Source organism: Acartia tonsa, chromosome 14 (genome assembly GCF_053477335.1).
Source record: "Acartia tonsa isolate MP-2025a chromosome 14, ASM5347733v1, whole genome shotgun sequence".
Classification (NCBI taxonomy): domain Eukaryota; kingdom Metazoa; phylum Arthropoda; class Copepoda; order Calanoida; family Acartiidae; genus Acartia; species Acartia tonsa.
Window position 1 is genome coordinate 40,040,884 of NC_137273.1, and position 25,638 is coordinate 40,066,521.

Consider the following 25,638-nt stretch of genomic DNA (forward strand, 5'->3'; position numbering starts at 1 on the left):
AACTGGCATTTTATGTGAGCAATTTTTTTTGGGAAGCTACATCCTATTTTCCTGGTGGATTAAAATTGAAGTGGGGACTTCTTGCAGAATTTTAATTACATATTCAATTATTCAAATAGATTAGTTGGTGTTCACAGAAACAGTTAATTATAAAAAGTCACTACACTTCGAAGAGATATAGCCCATAGAAAAAAATTACATACCCTCCCCGAACATTTTTTGTTTAATTTTCGGTTTCAACTAAAATTTAAACTAAAAAATCACCAGTTCCCCTTGAGGCCTCTAGGGGCGTTTCGGCTAGTTGATAAATAATTTGTCAGATCAAATGAACACTTGCCTAGTCTAGGACTTTTGTGTGTTTGTATATTAATACAGGAATATATGGAAAGACTAATGAAGGAAAGAAATATAGGTGGCTTTCCTATAATTGTCTAGTCAAGCACAAAAATATAGTCCTTATTTTGATATAATGTTACATTAGGCTATTTTAGGTTAGGTTATTATGGGTGCAGAATAGCCCCGCAAAAAAATATTTCAAAAATATAAGGGGGAGGGTTGCTTTTATTTGTAAGGACCACCTTAATATATGATAGCATCTAGGGGCACTGTATTCAATGGGATAGGAAAAAGGCAGAAATTAAACCAAAACCATACTCTGTTTTACCTAAAAGTAAAATAGCCTAAAACCACCACAAGACCTGTGTAAATCTTCCCTACAATGGAAAACTCCATCGGTAAAGTAGTTATTGAAGTTCTAAGCTTTAGACAAAATACTTACTACTTTATATAATAGGATTGGTACAAATATTAATTTATTTACCTATCCTTCTTTGTTTGACATTTATTTGTCTCAAGGGTAGGTATTTAAGTACATACATAGTATGGATTTATTTTCTTTGTTATTACAATTTGGGATATGATGAACCCCTAAATATGATGAATATTAGATGCGTTGTTACTTCTTATTTGTTAATGTTTGTTTGTCCCTCTGTTTTTAAGTTGCTCTAAAAGTGCCTAGTCGTGCATAAAAATCTAAACCTCCCTCCCCCCCCCCCCCCCAAATATTTTTAAATAGATTAAAATAGAAAAGGTGGTTACATAGTTTTAAATGTGTTCATGTTTTACTTTAGGTCATTTTAGGTTAAATTTTGTAAAGGAAAGTCCCTAAGCGTTTAGGTCCCTTCGTAGTGTTTAGTCATAAAGAATAGCTATTTATCGCATCGCATCCCATTAGATTAAAATTAGTTTTGCTATTCCCGAGAAAAAGGCACGGCCTAGCAAAACTAGTGTTGATATTATGATAGTACATTTTTATATTATTACGAAACTGGATATAATACGATACATGTTTTTTCAGTTCGGCTTAGAACTGGTTTTAATCTAGCGGATATTAATCGGTTTGGAAACAATACTGGAAAAAATACATCCAACCCTGAAGGGGTTAGGCATTAAGAACAGAAAAAAAACTTTTATTTCAATAGTAAGGGAAAGGTGTTTCTTAAAGCAGATTAGTTGAGCTTTGCTTTGATTGATGTTGATCTTTTGAAAGGGGTACAGATAAACTAGTATAGAAATTGAGTCATTATTGTAGAATATTAATTCTAATTAGCAGAGCTCTTAACTTTACATAAATATTCATTTGCAATACTTCTATATTAACTAGCGGCTACACCCCTTCATTTTAGCTTTAAGAAGAAAAGGTTTTATGGGGGGATTTAATTCCCAGGGCCAATTTCTCTTGGGAGGGTGGTGGGTTGTACCCTCTCAAAAACGATGATAAACCTATCATGTTTCTTTAAGAAGATCAACTGTTCAGGAAAACCATTTCGGTCCAGCGGTTAGACAGTTACAGATATATATACTAACTGTAGATTTAAATTATCGGTTGAAATGTTTGGAAACAACCAATTCAAACTTAACATTGGCACCTAAAGTTTTTGAGCCAACGAATAAGATAACGTAGGTACAAGTGTAATTTACAGTCCAATGTCCCCTCCCTCCCTGGATAAGATAGACTTGTCTAATCTATATAAAAACTTCTACATATTAGTTACCCTTTAGTAATATAAAAAAAACTGCTTAACTAAATCCAACTTCTTTGTTTGTCGACTGGTTTTAAAAAGCAAATTTCAACTGAATCAGCTGTTTTGTTAATTCATTGACAAAAGAAAAAAAACTGATGGATTGTTATTACTGCGCTACTTATAAAGATATTTATCCTTTTATAATTATATGTTTTGTTTTATTTTTTAACAGGGAGGGAGGGCACATTGGGATGTTTATTAAACATGTCCTCAAAGTTTTATAACAACGTTTTCTTAACAACTTTGGGGAATTTTATTAAATTTTGATTGGTGGTTAATTAAGATGATTATCAAATAGGGTAATTTGTATTTTATCATTGGGGATGTGCATCAGTTTATCGACCATTGTATTATCCCTTTAGATCCTTGGTTTTTATAAAATTTCTAGAATTTTGTCTCCATAATTAATTGTGTCAGACTTGGTTTTGTATTCTCATTTTGTTAATTTGCAGGGAGGGAGGGGACATTGGGCTATAAATTAACTTGTACCTAAAGTTTTATTACCAAGTTATCTTATTATTTGGCTCAAAACCTTTGGGTACTTTAATTTTTTTTAATTTCAAATGTTTAAACTAATAATTTGATTCTGTAGAAGGGGTAATTTTGTTGGCAAACATTGGGCACGTATATTAATTTATATAATTGACTTATCCATTAAGATCCCTGAGTAATTATTTTAATGATATTTCAAAGCGAAAATTTTCTACATTTAGTGTCGGTCTGTACGTTCGTTAATTTTTAATTTATATTTTATACTATCAGTAATGTAACTTTTCAACCAATAAATCAAATCCACAAAAGGTTGGGATGTAAACAGGGATTTTAAAGGATAAGACAAAGGACGATAAATTGATAAATATTGCAAATGATGATAAACAAAATTTCCCCTTCTGTAGATTTAATTTTTTGGTTGAAATGTTTGGACACTGCTAGTTTGAAACCTACAAATTAAAGTCTCCATTTTTTTATTATAGAGGTTATAGTACTTTAGATACCATTTTATCAATTGTCTTATACCTTTAGATCCCTAATAAAACTCGCGTATAAATGATATCAGACTATGGATATAGGATATACGTGGATATATTAACAGGGTAAAATTTTTCATCAATTTAGCTTGCTGATATGGGTCCCATATATTCGTCAGTTTACTCGTCTAGTAGGAGGGGAGAGAATGGGGTACAGGGGTATTATAGCAAGCTGCAAGTAGCACTTTATAAGAGTTGATGAAAATCTGATGCTACATCCAAGTAATAATATATCCATTTATCAGACGTGTATAATAACAATAAAATTATTATGATGAATTTTATTTTTACTCCTTCATAACTAATAGCACAAATTTTATTACTTTATAAGTGTGCTTACAATTCAGATATAAAGTGCTCCTAGAGACCTCTAGGGGCACTTAAGAAAAGGGGGAGGGAGATGTTTTTATAAATTTGGTTCAGTATTTTTTCCAGGGGCGATTTCTATTGGAGGTTACAGGTCCCCTCCCCCAAAGTAGTTATAAACCTTCACAGGACGTATAATAAGCTTCACTGTAAAGGAGAACCATATTGGTCCAGCGGTTAGGAAGATCTGCATACATACAAACAAGAAAACATAGATAGACATCCTGTTACTTTTATATAAGGACTTCTTCGTATAACGCATGGAGGGTATGCACATTGAAATGAAAATATTATGCTAGTACCCAAAGTTAAGCTACAGACAGGCAGACAGACATTCTGTTACTTTTATATAAAAATATTTCTTTCAAGCAGGGGAAATTTGGCTTTATTTCTAGTATCCAACGTCAAGCAAAGACAGACGGACATCCTGTTACTTAAAATTTTTTTTGCTAAAGTATCTGAACATAAAATTCTTTTACTCAAATTTGATCTTCACCCTTTTAATAATAAAACAAGGCTACTCGAAAAAATATTAAAAATCCTTATATAAAAGTAACAGGATGTTTGTGTATGTGTGTTGAAGGATCTTGCTAACAGCTGAACCAATATGGTTATACTTTGCAGTTAAGCTTTCTATATCTTTAGCTTTAGACAAAATCTTATCCTTATAATAAAGTAAAAAAATGTTTGTATATTTGTCTGTTTGTTTGTTTGGGTTCTCCTTAACAGGGTGACTTCTCGTAGGTCCCGGGAAGGTTTATAACTATTGTGGGGGAGGGTACCACCTCCCTACCAAGGGAAATCGCCCCTAGAAAGAATTTAAAAATGTAAAATTAAAGTAAAACTAAAAGTGGAAGTTAAACCCATCCAAAGACAATCTTTGTGAAGTAAAAATCTTTGGGAAGCTTCCCTAAAATAGATAACTATTCTGTTTAATGGTTAGTGAGGTCTTAACAGAAAACTACTTTATATGATAGGATTAGCGACTTGCCCTAAAAAAAGTAAAAACCCCTGACTATTTAATATAATAAGATAAGTATTTATGGATGTTGTCATACTTGTTTACTTACACAGCGTTGACTGGGTTCATGTTAGGAATTTAAATTGCAAGTTTTTAAATATCTACAAGATAGTAATCTATCTATCTATCAGGGATAAGACAATGGGCAATAAATTGATTGATATTCCCAAAATCATTCCTCATGAAGATTGGTAAAATTTTGGTCATAAGTAGTTTGGAACCAACCAATCAAACTTGAAAGATTTTAAGTCAATGAATAAGATAATGTGGTTATAAAACTTTGGGTACCAGTGTAATTAACAGTCCAATGTCCGCTCCCTCCCTGGTATCTCTGGAGATTGTAATCTATACTATTTATACTATAAAACTTTGGGTACCAGTGTAATTACCAGTCCAATGTCCCCTCCCTCCCTGGTATGTACGGAGATTGTAATCTATACTATTTATATTATAAAACTTTGGGTACCAGTGTAATTACCAGTCCAGTGTCCCCTCCCTCCCTATAGATTGTAATCTATACTATTTATGTTTCATTACAAGAATGGTTGCCCCTTTAACATAACATTTTTTTACATTTTAATACGAGGAGCTACTATTAACTAGCGGCTACGCCCCCAAGGGGCCTTTAAAGACACTTGAGGGAAGGGGTCAGATGGAGGGGGAGGGGAGTTGACCCTCCAGTTTCAGTATTAGTTTTGAACAGAAAAGGTAATTTTTTGGCGGGGCTATTTTTTTTCAGGTCAGATTTCTCTTAAGAGGACTGTAGTACCCTTCCCCAAAAAAGTTACAAATTGTCCCAGGATCTATTGTTAACTTCACTGTAAAGAAGAACTTATCCAGCATAATCTTAAGATACAGACACATAGAAGGAAAGACATCCTGTTACTTTTATATTAAAATGATATGGTCAGTCTGTCCTTCTGTCTGTCAGTTATGCTGCGTTTTATTTGTATCCCTTATAAGTTAACAGTATAAGAAGCACAATTTAAACAAATAAATGCTTTTAGTATCAGGGATAAAACAATGGACGATAAATTTACGATCATATCCATTTGTGATTACCTCAGTAAAATTACCCTTCTGCAGACTATTGGTTGAAAAGATTGGACATTGCTAGTTTGAACCAACCAATAATGATTCAAAACAAGTACACAAAGTAAAGAATAAGCGTGTCTATAAAACTTTGGGTACTAGTGTAAAAACAAAGTCCCCTCCCTGATATGCTTATTATAATGAAGTTATGTTTTTGGCATAGTATGATTTCTCAATCTGACCCTAGGTCACGATTTGCATTTTGGATGCTATGTTTAACTGGGAGGAAGGGGACATTGGACTGTAAATTACACTGGTACCTTTTATGACTGCATGGTATTTTTTTGTTGACTCTCATTGAATTTTGATTGGTTGGTTTCGAACTTTTCAACCATTGATTTTAATCTATAGATGAGAAATCTTATTTGTATCATCTAAGGGGATGTAATAATTTTTTAACGCATCGTATTATAGACAGCTTTCCGCGGATGTTAAAATAAAAAAATTATAAGACACAAAACAATATGATAATTTTATGATTTTGATTATGATTTTTTTATATTCGTGGAAAATAGGTTCTAATTATCTCGGGAGGGTAGTGGTACCCTCCCCCCAAAATAGTTATACACCTTCCGTGGACCTTGGAAAAGCTTCAAACTAAAGGAGAACCATAACTGGTTCAGTGGTTAACGAGAATCCTTCAGTACACAAACACAGTTACTGCAAGCGTGAATTAAGACAGACAGACAGACATACTGTTACTTTTATATAAGGATGTGTTTATATTTTAGTATGGGAATGTAATCCAGTTACTGCAAGCGTACTTACAGACAGACAGACACACAAACTGTTACTTTTATATAAGAATGTGTTTATATTTCAGTATGGTAATGTAATCCAGTTACTGCATTTGAAGTCGAACAAGTATGTAACAGTCAACAAGCGTCTGCCTGCACTTTTAGGTCAGTCCTTTTTTATCATCTTTGTTCGTAGCGAAACTACTTTTTATTTTGAAATGTCCTCTTGTTCATGGTGGTCGGACTGCTTCTAAGCAGTTTTTTGGCCACTTTTATATTTACAACTGATGTTTGTGGTCCGATTTTCAAAATTTTGGTGGGTAATAGTATTAAAATCAAGGGATTTTTGTGTCTATAGATATGAGAACAAGTAGCTCTATTCTTAATTTTTCATATATTTTAGATAATTTTAAAGAGATTTTCTTAAATTTTGTTGATTTTAAAGCATATACTCTTTATGTTTCTTCCAAGATATATTTAATATAGATTAATATATCTCAAAATAGATTAAAACCATCTCAGGACCTTTAAAAAATGACTTTCTACATAAGTATTTGGATGATGCTTATATTTGTCCCTGCTTTAATGCTTGAGATATTTAGAATTTATTGAAAACTCCTATGGAGAGCTCTGAGATTTTTATCAGAATTCTATGTCTTAATCTTATTGTATTGTTTTCTATTTCAAGCTCAGCTACTTTTCTGCAATAGAAATTAATGATATTTTTTTAGTTTTGCTTTATTGTTTGCTTTCACCCTATTTAGATTCATTGATAATTATATAACCAATTTTTTAGTGTAGTTACTCTATAATTCACTTTGTCTGTCTGTTCGTCCTAGCAACTCTAGGGGTTTAGTGATTTTATAGATTGATAGCTGAAATATTTTGTGAAGATTTTCTGTACCAATAAGCATTACTTATTTACTATGGTCTTACTACATAACTTTTACTGTTTTTTTTTATAATACAAAATCTAACTAGTATTATTATTCCAAATGCGTTCTTTTAGTTTTGTTAATTTTAAATCATGATGTTAAATGACATATTTATCAAAATGCTTTTATCTTTGCATTAAGCAATTTAAATTTTTTTTATCATATTATGATATCTGCATTTTAGTTTTTAGTTAGAGACATTGATGTATAAATTGATATCTATCCCCAATGCTTATAAACAAAATTATCCCTTTCACCAGTACCCAAATGTGAGGGCAATGGAAGAATGTTTAGTATCTTCCTCTTAATACTTTCTTGTTTGTGAATGATATGCTGTGACAGGAATCTAAAGGGATAAGGCAATGACCGATAAATAGATGTACATTTCCAATAACGATACACAAAATTACCCCTCCTGTAGATTATCATTATTGGTTTGTTGAAACGTTTGGACACTTAATAAAAGTCTCCAAAGTTTTTGAGTCTTTTGTTAAGAAAACGTTGTTATAAAACTTTGAGTACCAGTGTAATTAACAGTTCATTATCCCCTCCTTTCCTGGTTGTGTATATGCGTGTGAATACATTGTGAGTGGGCAAAAATAAGTGTTCAGACAATTCAACCAATAACAAGAAAACATGGTTATAAAACTTTGAGTACCAGTGTAATTAACAGTCCAATGTCCCCTCTCTCCTTCCTGGTTGTATATATGCGTGTGAATACATTGTGAGTGGGCAAAAATAAGTGTTCCTAAAATATAAACAATAATTTACAATCAAAGTTTTAAGTTATATAAAAAATGCATTTGTACGTATGATTCTTAACTTTCTAAATAGGTTATATCATATTATATCAACTTTTATGACATTTTTTGTTGCCCCCTCCCCCCCCCCCCCCCCCAACAAAAAAACACCAGTTTCTATGAAATTGTACTAATGGGGCCCTAGCATCTAATTTCGAATTCGAAAATAGAAACTTATCCTAAAACCATTCAAAGACTTAAATCTTAAAATAAATTAGCATAAAACCACTCCGGGACCTACTTGATCTTCCCTAAATTAAAGAACTAAATCGGTTCGTTAGTCATCAACATCTTGAGCTTTAGACAGAAAAAAAACTTTCTACTTTATATTAAACTAGCGGCTAGGACTCTAGAAGACTTTAGGGGCACTTAAGGTTGGGGATGAGTAAGTCGACACCCTCCATTTTTGTTTAAAAGTTAAAAATGATTTTTTTTGGGGAGGTTGGAGATACACTACCCAAAAATAATTAAAAACTTCACTGTTCTTGTAAGAGGCTTCACTGTAAAGGAGAACCATACAAAAAAGCTAACTTCTTTATATTAAAGGATATTTGTTAGAATGTGTGAACTTGGGAAAAGTGGACTTTGCCAAACATAGGCTAATAAATCTTTTAACAAGTCAAAGTGAAGCATTCGCAATTTTAAAGGCGTTCATCCAATCTACAATATTTATAAGTAGCAGAATCAATGACGTCCAAGCTTTTATTTTTATTTTTTTTTATTTGGCGTCCCTAAGTTTAATATTTGTTTTTCTCATCAACCCTTTTACAGTTTGGCTGATTATATTTTGCTTTTTAGGGAAGCTTTATATTTGCTCAATATTTTACAGTGTTTTTCCTAATTTTATTTTACTAAAAGCATAGATATAAAACTCTTCAAACATCGAATTATAGACAGTTTTCCGCAGATAGATTTCTTTTTCAAATAGGCTGAATGATACCAGTTTCTAATAAGATTCATGTTATTTTTTTTAAATTCATGTCATAATTACCAGATTTCTATAAGCAGCAACTTTCTCCTTTTTTTCAATTAAAATATAAAAAGTTTTTAAAAAGTCACTTACGCTATCCCCTTTACTTTATAAGGCTAAATACAATACAATTTACTTATACGCAGAAACATACTTTTCCTTACTTTTGTAAAGTTTCTATTCTGCCTTGGTCTTTGATAAATACAATTGTAGGGTTAAAAATTAAATTTACAGTTTGGATTTGAAACCAATTTATATCCGCTGGATAAGAACTTCTTATGATACATACTAAAAAATCATGAATATCATCGCATTACAGTCAGTTTTAAAGAATAGAAAAATAAATAATTATTAAATAATACTAGTTTCTTGACCCTGACCAACAAAACTGAAATAAATCTCTTTATTTTACTATCCGTAGAAAGCTGTTTAATGTTTATATTACATTGCGATAACAGCTAAATTATGTTACACTAATTTTTTACTGTTTTACTAAGTTTGAAATGTTTAAGACTATTCTAACATGTTTGATGCTTTAATTTAGTGACGTACATACAATTGAGCCAACCATAAATGTAGAAAAGCTTCGCTTTAAACAAATTCTTCCCAGCCAAACAAAGATATTAAATATCAAATGTTTTCAAGATAAAAACTGGATAAAGTTATTACCATGCGTTTTCCCTCTAAATAACTTTTGGGTAACCAGCCCCCCCCCCCCCCTCCAAAATTTTTATTAAAAATAAAAATAAGTGGGGTGGATGGGTTGGTTTTCGTTTGTTTAGGTCAGGTTAGGTTATGCTAGGTTGCCCCGCAATGGTTGGTCGTAGAGAAAACAACTAACGCTTCCCTCCTTCATGTCCAATACATTTTAAAAATAGGGGGGGGGGGGAGGGCGGATTTTAGTACTCGATAAGGCACTTAGTGGGAAAGCACAAGAAATTTTAACACTTTCCCTAAACTTCATTTGATCTCTTAGATTTTTAATGCGCACCTTTATAGAGATTTACCATAGAGAATTAATTAGTGCGATACATTTATATACTAAAAAATATCAAAAATGTTATTGCTTAAAACTTCCAGAAAAAGGTCCTTCATGAAAGGGTTTGTTTCATGCTGTATACTAAATTTAGGGGGCTAAAAAGGAGGACATTTTAAGCTTCTTGGATAATACCTAAAACTAGTCGACTAAAAGATTTATTAAGGAAATTTGACCCCTATGACCTAACTAACATAGGCTGCTATGAATTATAGACAAAATAGGATAGACCAATCAATAATGTTTCCGCGGTAAGAGCGTAAATGGTAGCATGTCCTTTGCCGGGGAGGTGTCGGGATCGAGTCTAGTAACTTCTGCTTCAATATTTGGCACGTGACAATATGATAAGTGTAGTGGGAATTCCTTGGCCCATAGTAGGCGCAACTCATTACCATATACATTTAGGACTTTCAGACAAAGATTACTTAATCGGATATTCATGAACGATGAATAAATGTATAAGTATAGATGTATAATCCAGATAACTATCTGCCCTAAGTAGTGGAGACCTCTTTCATCTGCGCTAATAAATTGCTTTCTGTTCTTTTGTAGGGACTCTGCTGTGTTTATATTTCCAATGCTATTAGCTGATTTTAAGACACAATACAAAATCGGGACAGGGTCCCCGCCCTATGGACAGAGTTACATAATACATATAGCTCATGTCCCCTCTATTCCTTTTCTTAAAATTACCTATTTACCTATTTGATTGGTTTATTTCTCATACCTCTAATATGTTTGCAAAGCCTAACCAATAAAACATAATTTTCATACCCCATAAGTCATCCGTTTAAAAACATTCAAAATTATTCATTACTTTGTTAAAGACGAAGTATTTCTATATTTTGGTTACGGTAATTCGTCTGTATGTAATTTAGGCTTGTTAGAATTGACTTATCAATTTTAAACTTGGCATGGAGATTTTTGGTAAGGTATGAAAACGTGGCAACTGTGGAAAGTCTGTATGTCTATTTTGAACATGATGAACTTAGGCTTTTTTGTAAAAGCGGCTACGCCCCTAGAGGCCGCTTCTTTTTCTTTTACAAATCCACTTTTTAATTCACAATGTCCGTTTGTTTGTCTGAGAGACTGGAAAGGTAACTTTCTCGGCTGTTATTTCAGATAATATTAATTCTGTTAGCTAGGGCCTTTGGCCTCTTGAAGCTAACAAAACTGGTTTAATACTTACATTTTTTCTTCATTTGAATATCCATGGAAAGCTGTCTTTAATACAATGCGCTAAATATCTATTCCCGGCTTTTAACAAAACACTATGAATTATGATTAAATCTATTTAGTTTAGTATGTTTTTAAATACTTTTTTTTTCTTCTATAGTTCATTAATTACATTTGAACATTATTTCATATTTTTGTTTTATCCTTCATTTTCTGTATCCAAATTGTCATGTTCTTCATAATGAATTCAGAATAAACAAAAAAAATCAGCAACTTTGAGAATTCTTCCTGCTAAAGTTTGTAGAAGTTTTCTTTAAAAATTTTCCTTATTTCTATTCTGGCTTGATTGTCATTTCGTTTTAAATATCTAAAAAAAGGCATTTCTGGGTGGTTTCCCACAAAGTATCTGTTGAGCACTGATACCCCTCTACTTATTTTTTTTAATTTAGGAAAGGGGAGTGGGTTACCTATGTCTAACCCCCTAAGGGTGACCCTAACCCTCTGGGGCTACCCCAGGAAGGGAGGAGTGTTACGTCTAACCTCCGCCCATAAGAAAATTTCCCTAGAAAAAAATACTCACGCCGACAAAAAAAAAAAATTTCTCTCCCCCAATCCTTCGTCCCCCTTTTCATTATAATTGAAAAATAAATATATGGAAAAAAATACCTTAGTGTGTACTATGTGTAAAATAAATGAAGAACACTACTTCGCAGGGATCTTAAAGGATAGGACAATGGACAATAAATTGATACATATCCCCAATGGTGAAAATCAAAATCAACTCTTCAGGGGATTAAAATTATAAGTTAAAATGTTTGGACACTGCTATTTAGTGAACCAACCAAACAAAATCCATGAAAGTGTACCCAAAGTTTTTTAGCAAACGAATAAGAGAATGTAATTATTAAACTTTGGGTACCAGTGTAATTAAAGAGTCCAATGTCCCCTCCCTCCATGACAACTTCTATATCCGCGCAAATATTCTGCATCAGCAAAGATCAGTTTTTAATTTTTGTACTTTTTTTATATTCTATCGGCTGAGCCTCTAGCACTAAAAATTGCTTAAATCTGAATCTAAAACAGCCTAAATCCATTTCAAGATTTTTATAAAGTAAAGAACTTAAAAAAAAGAATTTTTAAAAGAAAAACAATAAAACCTTACTAAGAAATTTTAAACGTTAAGCCTTAAACACTTGCTAAAAAACAAATAGCTTAAATGCATGATATTGTATAAGGGCATTTTTAGGACTTGATAGAGATTCTTATATTTTAATGTTTTTTATAGAAATCATTATTAGAAAGAGAAAGGTAGGTTGCGGGTAAAATCCTTAAAAATGTGTGTTTTAAGGCTTAAAAATAGTAGTAGAACGATAATATTCACTAAATATTTGTAGTTCTTATTGAAAAGAACTATAGACAACACATTTTTTTTTAAAGTTAACATACATTTTTATCGTTCTACTACTGTTTTTAACTTAAAACACACAACCTTTATGGATTTTTCCCGCAACCCACCTTTCCCTTTATAGGATTCATTTTGCAGTTTTAATTTGATACGACAATTATAATATAAGCTCTAACATAAATTAAAAGCCATCTGTGTCTACAAACGAACGTACGGACCAACCTTAATTGTAGAAAGGCTTCGCTTCCAGGGGGTGTATATATTTTAATTTACAATCAACAATTATTTTTAAGAACTGATTTGATTTGTGTTTTGTGATGCATGGTTTCTAAAAGTTTTGATTTTATCAATTTTTTTAAAACATAAATTCATTTCTTTTTCTTGCACAAAACAAGGAAGTTTACATCTTCAAATTAAAAGGACAGTGCAGTACTAATTTTTTTTTAAATTCACGTTATCGTACTCAATAAAAAGACAGTGCAATACTTGTTTATTTCAAACATATATTCATTTCTTTCTCTTGCACAAAACAAGAAAGTGTACATCTTTAAATTAAAAGGACAGTACCTATCTATTTTTTTAAAATTAATTTTTCTTCATTATAAAAAGACAGAAGAATTCTTGTTTTATTCCATTAATAAACTAATTTTTTTTATGCACAAAACAATGAAGTATACATTAAAAGGACAGTACCTATTAATTTTTTAACAAAGTTTTTGTTTTGCTACATAATAAAAAGACGGTACAATACTTGTTTTATTCAAATCATAAACTTTCTTGCACAAAACAAGGAAGTATACATCTTCAAATTAAAAGTACATTACCACACTATTTTTTTTAAATTCACGTTATCGTACACAAAAAAGACAGTACAATACAAGTTTTATTCCATTAATGAACTATGTTAGATGCACAAAACAAGAAAGTGGACATCTTCAATTTAAAGGAAAGTACCTATCTATTTTTTGAAGAAAAAAATATTTTTCTAAATCATAAAAAGACAGTACAATACTTGTTTATTCCATTAATAAACTAATTTTTTTATGCACAAAACAATGAAGTATACATTAAAAGGACAGTACCTATCTATGTTTTTTCAGATAAATTTATTTTGCTACATAAAAAAAAGACAGTACAATACTTGTTTATTTCAAACATAAATTTATTTATTTTTCTTGCACAAAACAAGGATGTATACATTAAAAGGACAGTACCTATCTAGGTATGTTTTTAAGAGAAATTTATTTTCTAAATTATAAAAAGACAGTACAATACTTTTTTATTTCAAACATAAATGCATTTTTTTCTTGCACAAAATAAGAAAGTGAACATCTTCAAATTAAAAGGACAGTATAGCCTCTATTTTTTAAAAATAATTTTATTTTGGCCCCTTGGGTCTAACAAAACTGATATTAATTTTATGATTTCATTTAAATATTCGTGGAAAATATGATTTTGTTTTATCAGTTTCGAAGCCATGCTGGAAAATCTTTCTAGTTCTGAAGGATCAACAATCTTGATTAATTTATATCATTAGATAAATTATATCTAGTTGATAAGACAATACTTCTAATATTTCATTTACTAATTACATTCATGGAGAAAGGGGACATTGGACTGTTTATTACACTAGTCCCTAAAGTTTTATAATAACGTTTTCTTATTAGATGACTTGAAACCTTTGGGGACTTTTAATGAACTTTGGTTGTTGGTTAAGTTAAGTGTTTTAACCAATAATTGTAATCTAAAGTAGGGCTTACATTTGTATATCACCATTGGGAAGTACATCAATTTATCGACAATTGTCCTATCCCTTTAGATACCTGAATTACATTGCTTGATTTGTTGGTTCATTAAGTTCAGTGTTCTAACGATTAACCACTAACTGTAATCTACAGTAGGGGTAATTTTGATTATCATCATTAGGGTAGTACATCAATTTATTAACAATTGTCTTATCCCTTTAGATCCCTTAATTGCATAGCTAGTAAAATATTGCCTGAAGAATTTATTTGTGTTGTGAAATATGAGAGTTTGTATCTTTTAATTAACAAGGATGACTAACATTAAAAAATGCGAAGCTCTAAAACGCTAGGACAAACGAACATAAACACTTGTAGAGTGACAGATCTGAATGATTAGAATATAAAGTCTAGACAATATTGTAAGTAAATTTGTTGAAAAGCTGCGTAAATACAGGATAATGTTTAAGGACATTCTTACATATCTGTAACTTGATTATATAGATGCTTCGCTTATAACATTGTAATTTGTTGTCCTAGGAATCAGTATGCCAAAAATCAAATCAATCGGATAATCATATTTGAAAAAATTGTTGTTAAAAAGTTAAAACATGTTAAAATAGACGTAAGGACATTCTGGTAATGATTATAGAGTTGCTACGCTTTCTAAATCGTACCCAAATACTATGGCAATCACCATACCATTAGTCAATAGGAGAATTATAACATGCTTAAATTAACGAAAAAGCTATCCGTTCCGGATGGAAGGACTCACCCTACTCTAAGTATAGAGTATAGAAAAGCTTCGCTTTTAACAATCATATATTAATATTTAATAATATAATATTTAATGACTAAGTAGTTAAAAGTATTAATTGCGCGTAAAATTAATAAAAGATGAACTTATCATCCTTATATTTAAAACGAGCAGCTATTATTCTAGCATCTAGGGGGGGGGGGAGGTAAGGACAAAAATAGCCTAAAACCATCCCGCGATCCATGAAGCTTCCAAAGAATGGAGAACTTAATCGTTCAGCAGTTATTGAAATCTTAAGCTACAGCCCAAAAATCCATGTTTGAAAAAAATAGAGAACCCAAAACTGTCCTTTTAATGCAAATGCCATTTATCACACAAGAAGAGTAGAACTTATTTCAGGGATGGAGGGGACATTGGACTGGAAATTATTCTGGTACCCAAAGTTTAATAATTTGCTCAATCTCTTTGGGTACTTTTATTGAATATTTATTGGTTGGTTAGTTACCAGTAGTGTACAAACTTTTAAAGGAATACTTTGGTTTGTCATCATTGGGGATGTATAACAATTTATCATCCATTGTCTTATCCCTTAAGATCCCTGAGAAATTTAAGGCTAAAAATATTTATGAATCTCTTGTTACCATTAGTCAAAGATTTATGTAGTTTTATTTCATAGTTATTTATTGCATAGTCTTATAGACAGCTTTCCGCGGATATTGAAATGAAATATTAAAAGATTAAAACCATTTTTGTTAGCCCTGGCGGGCAAAGGCCTAGGCTTACAAAATTGGTATTAATAAAATTGTCTGTAATACGATGCTATACATGATTTTTCAATATGACTGAGAACTGGTTTTAATACAGCGGACATTAATTAGTTCCAAAGCCATACTGGAAAAACCTTTTATGCAGATTTGTGCATAGAAAATTATCTTGATATTTTCTTCTTCAAGAAGCTTTTTTATATTATGCATTGAAACAAGGACAATCAAGTTTATATGAATGCATCTATAGTATAAAGAAAGGGAAGTTCAACCTCCCCAACCTTCAAGTGCCCCTAGAGGCCTCTAGAAGCGTAGCCGCTAGTGCATTTAAAAAGAAAGTAAATTCTTTTTTTTTTGGGGGGGGGAAGGGTGGTGGTACAATTCTCCAAAATAGTTATAAACCTATGAGAAGCTACATTGTAAAGTAGAACCCAATCAGTTTAGCGGTTAGCGAGATCCATCTGTACAAATGGACAGAGAGACTTCTAGACATCCTGTTACTTTTATATAAGCTATGACGTTTTATCTTAGTTCAAATTGTATAAACATAATCTTAACATAAATTAATGGGATGTAATTATGTGTTAGTAAAGATAGCAGGAGAAAATCTCAGGGAGGGAGGAGACAATGTGATGATTATTACACCAGTCCCCATTGTTTTATGATAACTTTTTCTTATTCGTTGCTTAAGAACTTTAGGGACCTAAATTAAATTTTGATTGTTTGATTTATTTAGTTGAGTGTTCAAACTTTTCAGCCACCATTAAAGGTTTAATTTTGTGCATCATATTAGTTCAAATTATCAGGCATTGTCTTATTCCTTTAGATCCCTGAGAAAATCTTGATAGCTGCTTGATTTATTTATCTAGGAAATATACATGATTTAGATAAAAAACAAAGAATTTAAGATTTATAATTAATATTTATGCTGAGAAAATACTTTAAAGTTAAAAACTGTTTTGCCACTTTTCGGGAGGGAGGGGATATAGGATTTTAAATTTCACTGGAACCCAAAGTTTTACTCGTTGGCTAAAACTTTGGTTACTTTTATAAAATATTGATTGGTCATTTAAAAGCTAGTAATGTTAAAACTTTTCAACCAATAATTCTAACTTTTATTGGAACAGTAAATTACATTGGAACCCAAAGTTTTAGTTATTGACTCAAAAACTTTGGTTACTTTTTAGAATACTAGCAACTACGCCCCTAGAAGCCTCTAGGGGCACTGGTAGGAGGGTTAAAAGTCGACCTCATCCCATTTTAAATTTGAGTTTCAAAAGAGTTAAAAATATTTTTTGGAGGGAAGGGGGGTAAAGAAACCCTCTTCAAAAATAGTTTAAAACCTTCCCAGGACCTATATGAATCTTCACTGTAAAGGAGAACAATTTCGGTTCAGCGATTAGCGAGATCCTTCGGGACAGACAAAAAAACGCTTACTACTTTATATAATAGGATTGATTAATCAGCTATTAGCTAGTAATGTCAACATTTTGAATATGATCATGTAGGATAAAAACTAATGTATCGTCTACTGTCTTATCCCTTAAGATCCCTGCAATAAACATGAATGTCCTCTAATAGTTTCTTTATTTAAATTCTAATAATAAACAAACTTCAGCCTAAGAAATACCGAAAAAGGGCAAAATTGTTGAAATTAGCCAAAAAACCTTTTTCGTTTATTTGCTTAACTTTTTTGCATATATACACATATGTGGTGTTTGGTCAGGGATTTTAAGGGATAAGACAATGGACGATAAATTAATGTTCATCCCAAATGATATGTAACAAAATATCCCAGCTGTTGATTACAATCAGTGGTTGAAACGGTTTGACACTTAGTGAACCAACTATTCAAAATTAAAAACCCAAAGTTTTTCATGTTAATCAATAATTAAGTAAACGTTATTATAAAACTTTGGGAACTAGTGCAATAAACAGCCCAATGTCCACTCCCTCTCCGAGTGTTTGTTTACCTATGTGGCAAAAAACCTTAAGCAAATAAAGTATTATTTTAGTGGGGATATGAAATTTACTGGGAGGGAGGAGACATTGGATGGTAAATTACACTGGTACCCAAAGTTTTATAACCGCGGTATCTTATTCGTTGGCTTCAAACTTGGGATATTTCATTGTGGTACCCAATGTTTTATAATAGCCCTCTCTCTTATTTATGATTTAGATCTTGATGTTTTTGGTGAGACAAGCAGTATCCAAACTTTTCAACTGCATACTTTTCGCTCTAATGGATTTCCACATCCCTTTTTTGCTATATGAAAATGTGAATTATTGTAAATATGTCTAAAAAGGTTATACGTATTTGTATTTATGCCCTTATACAGTAAAAATCTATATAAGAAAAGGGATAGGAAAGAAAATAAAAGCGTCTGTATGACTGTAAAAAATAATTTAGAATACTCTCTATAATTTTTGTATTGTATAATAATACTATTTTGATTTTTGAAATAAAGATTTCTATGTATAATATCACAAGCTAAGTATCTCTATAATCAAGTCCTAAAATTGTAAATGTCCTTAAACGAATTCAAACACTATTTTATTGAGACTTATAAAATAAAATTCTCTACAAGTGTTATTGTATTTTGTCCTACTTCCTGTAGAGCTACGCTTTTATGGATGTTATTATCCTTGTTTTCTAAATATTTTGCAGTGTTTTATTATTATGGAATTCATGACTAAACCTTTTTTTCTATCAGTTTTATGCAGACAAAAATCAAGGACATGTATCATAATAAAATATTTTTAGGATATGTATAATTACCTAACCTAACCGACATAAAACTCAACCCCTACCCTTTATTTTTTATTTGTTTCAAAATAAGAGGAGATGGTTCTCTGCTCGACTGGGCTTTAATAGCAACACCACCATTTATTTTAAATCAAACTTATTTATTAAATAGGTATGATTTAAAAAAAAGTTTCTTTAACTAGCCTATTATTTTAAAGATATTACTTTAAAGTAAAAACGCCGCCCTCTTACGTAAGTCGTGAAAAGTAAATGTATTTACCACTTTGCTAAAATAGTGTCTCAACTTTTGGAGCAATATCCCTTCAATTGGAGCATTCAACCTCCACCACCACCCCCCCCCCCCCCCTCCAATTTTTGTACTATAAGAAAGGGAGGAGACAGTGGTCGGTAAAATACACTGGTTCCCAAAGTTATCTATTCGTTGATTCAAAAAACTTTGAGTACTTTTCATGAATTTTGATTTGTTTTTTTACTATCTACCAGTGTTTAAACTTTTCAATAAATTTTTTTTGATTCCTCTTTTTTTTTCTTGGGGGGATGGATTACTGGGAGGTGTAATAGAATTTATAGTATTGTGTTTTAACTTTTAATTTAATTCAGTCCGCTGTTTGCATACAAATAAGCTCTGAAATGGAAGAATAATTTATCATGCAATTGGACCGTTTGTTACTTTAAGATCTCACAAACTGTTTAAATGATTTAAATTTACTTTACATTGACGAATTATGGGGTAGGTTTGAACTACTTTGGGGTCTGGGTACCTCTACCTTCCAAAGAGAAATAGCCTATAGCAAAAGTTTTCCCTGACCACCCCCCCCCCTTCCTACAAAACAATAATACTAACAATAAAAAGAATTTAATAATCTTAAGGGATAAGACGAAGGCCGATAAATTGATGTATATCCCCAACAATAATAAATAAAATTACCCCTTCTAATGTTACAATTAGAGGTTGAAAAGGTCTGGGCATTACATTTTATGAACCAACCAATTAAAAACAATAAAAAGTCCCTAATGTTGTTAAGTTAACGAATAAGAAAACGTTATTATAAAACTTTTGGGACTAGTGTAATAAACAGCTCAATGTCACCTCCTACCCTGGTTTTAGATGGTCCATTAGTAAATGAAAGAATTTTGCTGTTACAATTATTCTTGTCAACGCTAAGAAAGAAAGTTAACATTTAATTTCAATTATAAAAACAGGACATGATAACATCCATGTCATGGAAAAACATGATTTGTGTGGTTCGTATTAAAGATAGATTGCTGATTTTTTTCTTTACTTTATCTAGTTAAGCATCTAACTTACTTTTTTTTGGTTTCTTTCATATTTAGATAATTTGAACTGCTTATGGATGTTGTCATTCTTGTTTAAGCTAATTAATTTTTGTTTGTTTAAATTTTGCAAATGGCTATTTTAATTTATGTTTAAAAAGTAATTATTATGAAAATTAGTTTAAAGAAGGGTCTAGCTATAAATCTTTAAAATTATTACTTTCTTGAGGACAAACAAGAATGGATAAGGTCACATCATATAAAATAAAATAATATGGAATATCATATTTTATACCTTTTGATGGCTACGCCTCTAGAAGACTCAATGGGACTTTAGGGATGTTAACCCTCCACTTTTAAATACCCTACTCTATAAAGAAGTATTTTTTTGTCTGTAGCTCAAAATCTCAATAACTACTGAACCTATTGTATTCTCTAATAGGTAATCTTCACATAGGTCCTGTGTGGTTTTAGGCTATTTCATATACAGGTTTAAGTATCGGGATGATTTTAATCTTTTTTTCAAGACTACTCTGCCCTTTTCAATACATAGCTAGAGGCGTAACCGCTAGTACTTTTTAAAGAAAAAGAAAAAAATCATGTATTGGGAAATTTTCTTTTAGTGGTGATTTTTCTTGTATTCTCCCCCTTAAAAAAAACTGTTTTGGACCTATAAGAAGGTTTACTGTAAAGGAGAATAATATCGGGTCAACGGTTAGCAAGATCATTCGCTAAATAAATAGACATCCTGTTACTTTTAAATATTGATTAATGAATATAAAAAAACCTTAGAAATTATACAAATGAATAAGGTAACAATAACGCATTTTATTGTACATTAGCATACTGATTATATTCGACCAGCGAAAAAAAAAATGTATATAATGCTTTATTTAGTTAACATATAAGTCGTCTATCTTTAAAAGTAGCAGGATGTGTCTGCCTGTGCATATAAGCTGTCTATCTTACTAATCAGCGATTTGTGTTCATACATTTCTACCAAAATAAATCGATATAGACTATCCTTAAAAGTACCAAGATGTCTATCAGTGTGTCTGTTTACCGAAGGACCTCACAATTTATATGGTTCTCCTTCACCATGAATCTTTTTATAGGCCCATAATAGGTTTATGGCTATTTTGGGGGAGGATGCTAGTCTTAAAATAAAAGAGGGGAGAGGTTGGGGTTGCTATAGTGTATAGTTCTGTAAAGTTTTTGGGGGATTTTTTGCAATATTCATAGATGCTAAAAATTTTGGCAGGTTTGATGTAACACTTTTAATAATTTAGCTTGGGGCTGGCTGAAAACTAATTAAAGGTGTATTTATCACATATTTTCTCGGGGGTAAATGTTTAGGGGTTTTTTAGCAGTAGGGATTTTCAATAACTCATCTTATTCGTCAGGCTGTAAAAGTAAGGAATCATAAGGGATAAGACAATGGACGATAAATTGATGTACATCCTAAGATTAGAATAGAATAGAATTAATCCTTTTGTAGTTTTAAAATATTGGCTGAATTGTTTTAACTTGCAACATCAAAGTTTTTAAAAAGTTACTTTTTAGAGATAACGTGTTTATGACTTTGGGTACCAGTATAATTTACAGTCCAATGTCCCTCCCTCCCTGAAGAATTTATAACCGGTCACATACCCCCTTCCAAAGTTTTTTTAGGGAAGCTTTAATTAGTTTTAAGCTAATTTGAATTTAAGCTTTAAGATTGTGTCAAGCTATTTTTCAACCCTCTTACTCCTTTGAATACAGAGTCCCCAGATGCTAGGGGCGTAGCAACTAGTTACTTTATAAAATAGGATATACAATAACTATTGAGCTATTGAAGGTTTCATACATGTAATTAATTCATTAAAACGAATATAATACCTTTTCAATATCTAATAGGCAATTTGGTTCTAAAAGGTTGGATATTTAGAGTCAGCAAAACATCGTTTATTGGGGCATGTTAGAATTGTTCTATTAATTTCAAACTTTGCATGATTATTCCAGACTTTTAAAATAATTTTCTGCTTCTTAAGTGTTTCTGTTCGATTGTCATACTGTTTTATTTTAGAGCTTTTCTTTTATGGATTTTGTCATCCTTATTTGCTATAGTTATCCTGTAATATAAAGTAGTAAGGATTTGGGTTTAGTCCCTTTAACAGATCAATAGTATAAATGTATATACAGACAACTACCTCCCTTCCTATTTCAACGACGCTTTTCGTCTGCTTCTAAACTATTTTCTGCTACTTGGCTGTGTTAATGAAAGCGACACCATTGGTTGATTTTCAATGACCCAATAGAAAGGTTTCACACGGTTGATGCGATTGGGAGATACAGTTATTTAACCCTTTCTCCCTCTAGTGTTTTACTCTAATGTCCCGTTCGTGACAACGCCTCTTAAGGGACGTTTCGTCGTATTTTCACATGGTCCAAATTGGTTGTACTTTTAAAGGAATTAAAAAAATGTCCTGTGGTGGTTTTAGGCTATTTGCTTGACCTCCAACCCCCCCCCCCCCCCTTTACTAGATTCTAGGGGCGAAGCATTTAGTACATTTTAAAAGTAGACTTTCCTGTCTTTTTAAGAATATTTTTGGCATCTTCCAATTTTAATAATAAATTTAACATCTAAAATTAATAGGTCTAATATTACAGATTAATATATTATGGCCAATTGTGATTATTACTTAGAGATCTTAAGGGATAAGACAATGGACGATAAAGTGTTGTACATCTGAAATTATGATAAACACAATTACCCCCATTGTGGATTAAAATCATTTTATAGAAACATACAAATCACCATTCAATGAAAGTACCCAAACTTGTTAAGCAAACGAAAACGTGATAAAAACATATGGTACTAGTGGTACTAGTCCAATGTCCCTTCCCTCCCTCTTAACATTACCTATATGGAGTGTTAAGTTATTTTTATTAAATTGCCTCTTTAGAAAAGGACACTCTGATTATATTTTTATTAGCAAAAAAACTGAAAACAACTTAAAAATTAGTTTTTTTCTTTAAAAGTAACGGGATGTTTATCTGAATGTGTCTGTAGGTTATGATCTCACTAACTGATTGATTGATATGATTCTGCTTTACAGTGAAGTTTCTTATAGATCTAGGGAAGGTTTTTAACTATTTTGGGGGAGAGAAATAGCATCTGGAAAAAATTGAAACTTGCAATCACACATCCAATTGATTAATTATTGTTTAAAAAGAATGGATATTCATGTAACATTACGGTATAACCTTGAAATGATAATTTTTAGAATGTTCTGAAGTCCATTTAAACACTTTTTTTATGGGTAGACAACTAAGAGGGTATATTCACCCTCCTGACAATTGAATTGCACCTTTCTTGTTGTCTGTTTTACACCCTTCTAAAGCTCACGTACCCTTGATTTTGGTTTTGGGCGGTTGTCAAAAAGCGTTATGGAGATGTCAAAATGTTCTCAACCCCCCCCCCCCCCGGCATAACCCTGTGCACGCTGCTGAATACATCATTCCTTTTCTCTACCTATGACAATTGTTTCTCTATTCATCACCAGCTTCTAGGATATGTTTCTTTTAAACAGTAATAAAATAATATATTAGATAGCAACATATTAGTGAATATAAACTTAGACTGTAAAATACATCGGTAACCAAATTTTATTATTGCATGTCTCAAAAAAAAACTTAAATTTTGATAGGTTGGTTACACACTGTTTGTTTCAATAATTACCAATCGATAATTTTAATATGATCAAGGGGTAATTTTGTTTATCATCATTTGGTATGTAGATTGAATAATCGTTCATTGTCTTATCCTTTTAGATCCCTGATGCTTGTAATGACAAAAATTGTTTGTGGTAATGTATTCACACCAATCAATTAGGATCATGTGACTTTTTCTGTGGTAATGTATTCACACCAATCAATTAGGATCATGTGACTTTTTCTGTGGTAATGTATTCACACCAATCAATTAGGATCATGTGACTTTTTCTGCGGTAATGTATTCACACCAATCAATTAGGATCCTGTGACTTTTTCGTGACATGTTCGCTAATTTTTACCAACAGCATTTTTGGCAAACTATTGGCTGCTTTCCCACAATTTGCTTTTCGGGCACTAAACACCCCCCCCCCCCCCATTTCCTTGTATTTTTTAAAACAAATTGAAAATAAAGGGGTTTGATCATTGCTCAAAAACCTTTGGGACTTTTTATTGAATTTTGATTAGTTGGTTAATTTAGTTCATTGTCCAAACTTTTCAACCATTAATTGTAAACTACATTACAGTTAATTTTGTGTATCATCATTGAGGAAGTACACATATTTATCGGTCATTGTCTTATCCCTTTAGATCCCTGGCCAATTTTGCACATTTTGTCGTTCACCATTAAATAAGTAATACGTCTAGCACGAAAAAGGAGGAGATAATTAATTAAAATTGAACTTACATGCAGTTTTATTTTTCACTTTAAGACAGTAACAAAGTGTGTATGTACCCTAAGATCTTGCTAACAGATGGACAGTATATCTCTCCTGTAATGTGAAGCTTTTAAGTCCCTTGGAGATTTCATTTTATTTTGGGACAGGTTCTTCCACTCTCCCAAGAGAAATCGCCCATAAAAAAAGATTACTTCCTCTCCCCCTTCCCCTCCCCCCCCCCAAAAAAAAATATTTTTCTTCTATAACTTTTATTCAATGTTTGGGCGACCATCCCCTATCTATCTTCCTAAAGTGTCTCTAGGGGCGTAACCGCTTGTGACAAAGATATAGGTACAGACAAATAAACAAACCAACGTACAAGAATAACTTTTTGTTAATCTTTGCATTAAACAGAAATATGGCAGCAAGCTATTTTTAAAAGCCAAGCTTTTGTGTAATTTGGGTCGGTCGTTAATACGTAACGGACAGCTTTTACTTTAAATCTATGCATGATAGAATTTCAAACTTAAAACATCCATTTTAACTACAACATTGTTTAATATAATTATCCTATTCACTTGATTTTCAGCATGTGGAGTCCTAAGACAATTATAAATAATATAGCGAAGCATCACTATAGTCAAGTCCTAAAATGTAAGTATGTCCATATTAAGCCTCCTATATTTTTAGATGGAATTTGATGGACAAAATTTACTCGACAACTTGTATGACCGATTTGACTTCGCTTGTATGGATATTTTCATCATTGTTTAATCAATATTCAGTGCGTTATTTTATCCATCAAAAATTAAAGACCTAATTTGTATTTTAAAGCTTTCAATTTGCTGCTTGGGAAGCTGCATTTTAATCAGAGATAGGACAATGAACGGTATATAATCTGCCTTTGGTAGCTTGAAATAAGAAAGTCTGTATATCTATTTTAAATACGTGGCTGTTTGGACATGAAAGAATTATCTAAACAGCCTTTTAAAAAAGTTTTTTGTATATATATTTTGCTTCAATAAAATGGTATTTTATCTAAACAATCATGAAAAAAATAGTTATTTGTTTGTCCGTTAGGATCTCGCTAACCACTCAAATGATAACGTATTCTTTATATGAGACACTTCACATAGGTCTCAGGATGATTTAAGGCTATTTTTTATTAAACTTTTTAACCCCTCTAATTATTTTTAGAAATTATACATTAATAATCAGCCACCTTCTGCTGTTTTGGCTGTTTTATCTTTTGCTAATTCGATACCACACCC

The 25,638-nt window shown here is 31.6% G+C and overlaps 1 protein-coding gene across 4 annotated transcripts in view; it reads left to right on the forward strand.

Moving 5' to 3' along the window:
* Itpr (Inositol 1,4,5,-trisphosphate receptor) overlaps window positions 1-25,638 on the forward strand; it is a 149,679-nt gene that overhangs the window by 21,170 nt on the left and 102,871 nt on the right. For all 4 annotated transcript variants that reach the window (XM_080148186.1, XM_080148189.1, XM_080148188.1 and 1 more), the window contains one exon: window positions 6,415-6,493. In XM_080148186.1, the coding sequence (XP_080004312.1) occupies window positions 6,415-6,493 (79 nt within the window). The remainder of the gene's footprint in view (window positions 1-6,414; window positions 6,494-25,638) is intronic.